This window comes from Tasmannia lanceolata, unplaced genomic scaffold (assembly GCF_043159265.1).
Source record: "Tasmannia lanceolata isolate RefF3 unplaced genomic scaffold, GAP_Taslan_0.1 ptg000036l, whole genome shotgun sequence".
Taxonomy (NCBI): Eukaryota; Viridiplantae; Streptophyta; class Magnoliopsida; order Canellales; family Winteraceae; genus Tasmannia; species Tasmannia lanceolata.
In genome coordinates, this window is record NW_027518713.1 from 706,070 (window position 1) to 711,842 (window position 5,773).

Below are 5,773 nucleotides of genomic sequence, written 5' to 3' on the forward strand. Positions count from 1 at the left end.
AGTGTCAGCAACACCTATTGCAGCTGAAGCTCCCAGCAAACGAAGACAACATGGCGAAGGACATACCAACAATAGGTACTATCCGTGTATTGAATTGTGATTCCATTGATGAATTTATGATTCCATTATTGTTACTCTAATTGTTGATCGGGTTGGCAGATATTCAGTAGACTTGGATGAAGATTATGAGGATCCAATTTTTAATGAGACAGAGGAAGATACAACTGAACATAAGAGCACTTCCATGTAATAAATTAAAGAAATTATATTTAGTTGGGAGGTTATATTTTTCTCTCATTGAATTTCATTCTAACCTAGTCCTTTCCTTACCATACAGGCACGATGCACGGTTCAGTAGGGATTTTCATAGTGATATGCATGTTAATGATGCCATTTGCGAGGATGGTAATGAGGACTTTGATGAGGACAATGACGACTTTGATGAGGACGATGACAGCCGATTCGGAGAAGAGCAGGATGGTGTAGATGATCAGGATAGTTTAGATAACATTATCGGGGACGAGGATGGTGTAGATAACATTATCGGAGACCAGGATGGTGTACATAACATTATCGGCGACCCGTTCGGTAATACGTATACAAGGGAGCCGATGGAAGTAGATGAAATGGTTGTGGATGAATTAAATGTGGGGAGAATAGGACTTGAGGAGTTCAAGGTGGGGGGAATCTTCCCGAATTTTAAAGTATTTAAGAACAAAGTTAGAGAGTATGCAATTGATAGGCGTTTTGTATTCGTCCCAGTAGACTCAAAACCTACAAAGTATGTTGTTAGATGCAAGAATGGAAGTTGTCCTTTCAAAATTACTAGGACAAATTACCTGGATTCTGTCAGGGTGAACAGGTTTGTGCCAGAGCATACATGCTCAAGTACGATGAGTGGTAATGATCATCCCCTTGCCACAGCATCTTGGGCAGCTGAAACCTGCCTAGGGTTATTTCCCCGTCCAGGAGACGTGACACCTAGTTTGATAAGAGCATACGTCAAGGATAAGTGGAGTATAACCTTAAGCTATACGAAGGCTTTCAATGCGAAGGTCATTATACACGAAATTATGTGTGGAAATGCGGAGGCTTCTTACCGCATCCTTCCTGCATATGCTCAGGAGATGGAGAGATGTAATCCCGGCACCATTATGCGTGTATACCGAACCCGGCAACTATGGGCTAGTGGAGATAACACATTTGGTCGTTTATTTTGGTCATTCGGCCCCAGCATCCGTGCGTTCAGTCGCACAGTTAGACCCCTGATACTAATTGATGGGACACATTTGCGGGGGAAATATAAAGGAATCTTATTACCTGCGACAACTGTAGATGGTGATGGTGGATTATTTCCGTTAGCTTTTGCTGTGGTTGAGAACGAGAACTTTGACAGTTGGCTATGGTTTCTTGTTTTACTCTGCCAGAGAGTGATGCCAATAGAAAAAAACAACAATGAATTTACGATTTCCTCCGATCGGATGAAGGGTCTGGTTAGAGCTGTTGCTGAAGCATTACCGGGATCATACCATAGCTACTGTATTCGTCACCTCAATGCCAATCTATTGAAGACCTTTAAGAGTCAAAAACTTTGTAAACTATTTTCGAGAGCGGCATATGCCTTAAGGGAGAGTGACCATAAGGAGGCGATGGAACTCATAAAAGCAAAGAATGAAAAAGCAGAGAAATGGATATCTGATATTCCTAAAGAAAATTGGGCTAATGTACATTTTAAAGGGGCCAGGTGGAATGTGCTCACCACTAATGCAGCAGAGTGCTTCAACAACGTATTGAAGGGCGCAAGGGAGTTGCCGATTGCTGCTCTAGTTGATCACACTAGATGGAAAGTACAAGACTTCTTCCAGTTTCGCCGGAAAGCTGCGGCTACATGGAAAACGCATTTAACTCATAGAGCAGAAAAGTGGTTGGACAGATCATGTTTGTTTGGTAGTAAGTTTCTACCCCGCGCGTGTAGTTGGAATGAATATGAAGTGCTCTCATCCACTCATACGGATAGTGTGGATTTAGAGAAGAAAACATGTACGTGTGGTCTTTTCCAAACGATGGGATTGCCGTGTGGGCATGCCATAGCAGCTATGGGATTAAATAAGCTTGACCGATATAAATACTGCCAGGATTGGTTTTTGGCTTCAACATATCGGAGTACGTATGAGGAGGTGATTCATCCAACTTTAGATCAAACACAATGGCCCGAGCCATCCAATGATTTAGTAGTACTATTGCCACCGCGAGTAAGACGACAGCCCGGACGACCGAAAAAAGTACGAATAGAGAGAGGGCTGCAATTTGGAATACATCACAACTGCAAATCATGTGGGGAACCTGGACATAACAAAAGAACGTGTAAAAATCCTCCCCTCGTAAATCGTCAGTTAAATATGACTCCCATCGGTCCATCCGCACCTACACAGAACATGTATGTTTCATTATTACGCACTCGATATGATTTTCATATTAAACCCATAATTGTTATTGATTGTACCAACTTTCTCTTGTAGGTCCGGAGTGTCCTTCGCACCTCCTTTCTTTACTTAGGGATGGAGTTGTTGGTTTTTCTGTACAAAGTGGCAATGATTTTGGGAATCTTGTTACTACACATGATACTTACTCACACGAAAATTGTAAAAAGTGGCAATGATTTTGGGAACCTTGTTACTACACATGATACTTTCTCACATGAAAATTGTTCAATTTATACGTTGTTGTATCTACTACTTGCCCGGAACTGTACATTTTTTGGAACCACAATTTTGGAACACCTGGTTGAATAATTTTGTCTGGAACCACAATTTTAATTGCTATTGGATACACCCTGTTCATCTTCGAACAACTGCTTCAACACTTTTGTTTTGTTATTGCCATGTTTATGTTGACCTCTCTCTATGTCTCTATCTCTCTATCCTCTCTCTCTTTCTCACTCTGTGTATAGAGTTGGTCTCCAATCTGGGTTTATTTGGGAGTCCGAAACAACCTTCGGAAGTCTTATCCGGAAGTCCGACGATTAATTCGGACTCCCGAATTCATGCAAGTAGAATTGCCATCCAATCTGGGCATCACCGGGGATGTCCAGTACTTTTTTGTTCCAACTGGGCATCATTCGGGAGTCCAAATGCGTCGTCGGAATTCGGAATCGGAAGTCCGATAGTTCCTTCGGACTCCTAAAGGATCTCTAGTAGTTTATGGTATCTACTGGACATAATTCAGGAGTCCGAATACATCGTCGGATTCCCGATTCGGAATTCTGAATGTCCAATCGGACTCCCGAAGGATGTCCAATACTTTTTGGGTATCACTGGCCATCATTCGGGAGTCCGAATGCATCGTCGGACTTCCTCTTCGGAATTCCGAAGGTCCAATCGGACTCCCGAAGGATGTCCAGTACTTTTTGGGTTTCACTGGCCATTATTCGGGAGTCCGAATGCATCGTCGGACATCCGAATCGGTATTCCGACGGTCCAATCGGACTCCCGAATGATCTCATGTTGCTTTTAATTGTCAGTGGAGTTATAAATGTTAGTTCATCCTATCTTTAGAACAGTTATAAGATTAGGTCCCTTAGCTCTTAAGTGGTTTTATTTGATATAAATACCTTGTAATCTTCCATTTTTCAAATCGATGATGAAATTTACCCAAGAATTGTGTATTTCAGTAGAAAGGAGGGCTGACTCATCCCTCGACATGGGAGAAGAGGTTGATCTTCGCTCTAAGAAAACCAATCACATTGGGAATGGATTTGGGTTCGTACAACCAACTAGCTTATCACATCCCACATGTAACAGAATGGAGTGCAATAAAAAAAAATTTGTTTCCAGAGGCAATCCATACCTCACTGTCCCAAAATTACTTACACCTGAGTGCCTGCTATAAAGTTACAACATCAGTTCCTCCCAAAAGTTAAATGGATACTTTCCCATACACCCCATTTAACATTTCAGAAAATAGAGAAGTTCGCATAGCTGTAATATCTTTCTGCGTGAAATCCAAACTAGCGTCACGGCTGAGGTATTCCATCTCTTTCAAAACGAATAGCCCACAATCGTAGCTGCAAAACATGAAGAATATGCAACAATAAGAATTAGAATTAATCGTTTACGTAGATTTCCGTAACTCAAGTAATTGGAAGTTACATCACCCGTTATTTTGTATGGGCCGAACAACGACTTCATCAATGGGGAATGCACTGATATCAATGTCTTTCACCCTTTTGAACCATTCAACAAGGTAATCAACCTACAAATCAATAATTCAGTACGTTATGCAGGTAGTCAGCAGAAATTAATATTTGGCTTACGAAATTGGACTTAGGGTAGTACTCACAAGGGGTTGCACCCTTGTAGGATCCGTGCGAGCGACTAGCGAGTCGTAAAGAGCGAAGGTACACTGACCCATATCCAAGAGTAGAAGAACCCAATGAACCAAATCTATGTTGACTGGAATGAGTACTTTTCTTAGCTCTTTAACTGAGATATGCTCTAGACGCTGTACGAATCGGGAACATACTTCGGGATTTTCACATCTATCGGTTATTATAAGTTGCTGCAACCACGAAAAGAAATGTTATAATTGCCGGCAGCTTCAAATATAGAAATCATTACTTGTAATGTAAGTCACTTGAATCTCACAGCTAGATGGGTAGTCAGGGAAATGCATGCTCCCTTTTGTTCTTTTCGCAAACATTCGTCCCGCGAGTTCAAGTAGTCTGTATATACATTAACGATCTACAAAACAGACCATTGGTCAACGAGAAGGAACTTAATAAGAAATGTGCGCTCACTCTTTACGTTACTCAATGAACCATATCTAAGAAATAACATAAAATCTTACCGGAGATGATAACCACCCTCTACGATCGCTTAGTAGAAGCAAGTCTTCTTTACACATGTAGTACCCATCACTTTGAATGACTTTGTCACTGCAAATCCAGTAAAAAGTCATCTCCCTCTATGGACCTTAGCTCAGATCATTCTACTGAAACAACCTATCTATGAATTTGATCGGAGAAGATAGAGTTCCAAAAAATGAAACGGGCTTTCCAACACAATCTAAGTTATAAGGAATTTACCAAGGTTGTAGCGCTGCCAATGCATCCACCTTGGTCGCTGCAGGCCCGGTGACTTTGGCAAGAGCATCCTTGAATTTCCGCTGGCCTATGTAATATGGCGATCTCATTGCTCTACTAGGTCTTGTTCGCCTTCGACGTTGCTTTACATTATTTTCAATGCTCCATTGTTTACTCTTCATTTCGGGAGTGTCAAGCAAGATAGCAACTATATTAGCTGCAGCCTCTCGGTCATCCTCTGTAATTTGACTATTAATATAGATCTCGTCTTTTCGATCAACAACCACATCTTTCCCAACATCATACCCAAACTCTACAATATCCATCGTCTTTGGATCTTTTACTAATCCACCCTCCGAACGTCCCTTATCACTCCCTATCCCAACGTCCCCATCTTTCTTTTCAATATGTCCTGTTTTATCCATTTCTTCATCATCATTTGTTTGCTTCTTCTTTCTTCGACTATATTTCTTTTTATCCTTCACTACCTTCTCCTCCTCACCCGATAACTGTACATCTTTCTTCTTCAATGAATCTGTCCCTTTCAACTGACTGAACTCACTTTTTAGCTCCCCCACTTCACTTTTTAGCTCCCCCACTTCACTTTTTAGCTCCCTCACTTCACGTTCAAGTTTCTCTATCGTCTCCAACGAAGAACTATGAGATGCAGATTCCTCTACTTCTTTCATAAGT

General features: G+C 41.4%; 1 protein-coding gene across 1 annotated transcript; it reads right to left on the reverse strand.

Moving 5' to 3' along the window:
• Positions 1-3,814: 3,814 nt before the first annotated feature.
• On the reverse strand, positions 3,815-5,373 carry LOC143859738 (putative ubiquitin-like-specific protease 1B). The gene is made up of 5 exons (XM_077370395.1): positions 4,846-5,373; positions 4,644-4,739; positions 4,339-4,557; positions 4,154-4,251; positions 3,815-4,063 (listed from the first exon to the last, which is right to left on the reverse strand). The coding sequence occupies exons 1-5, from the start codon at positions 4,954-4,956 to the stop codon at positions 3,916-3,918; spliced, it is 672 nt and encodes a 223-aa protein (XP_077226510.1). The 5' UTR covers positions 4,957-5,373; the 3' UTR covers positions 3,815-3,915.
• Positions 5,374-5,773: the final 400 nt, after the last annotated feature.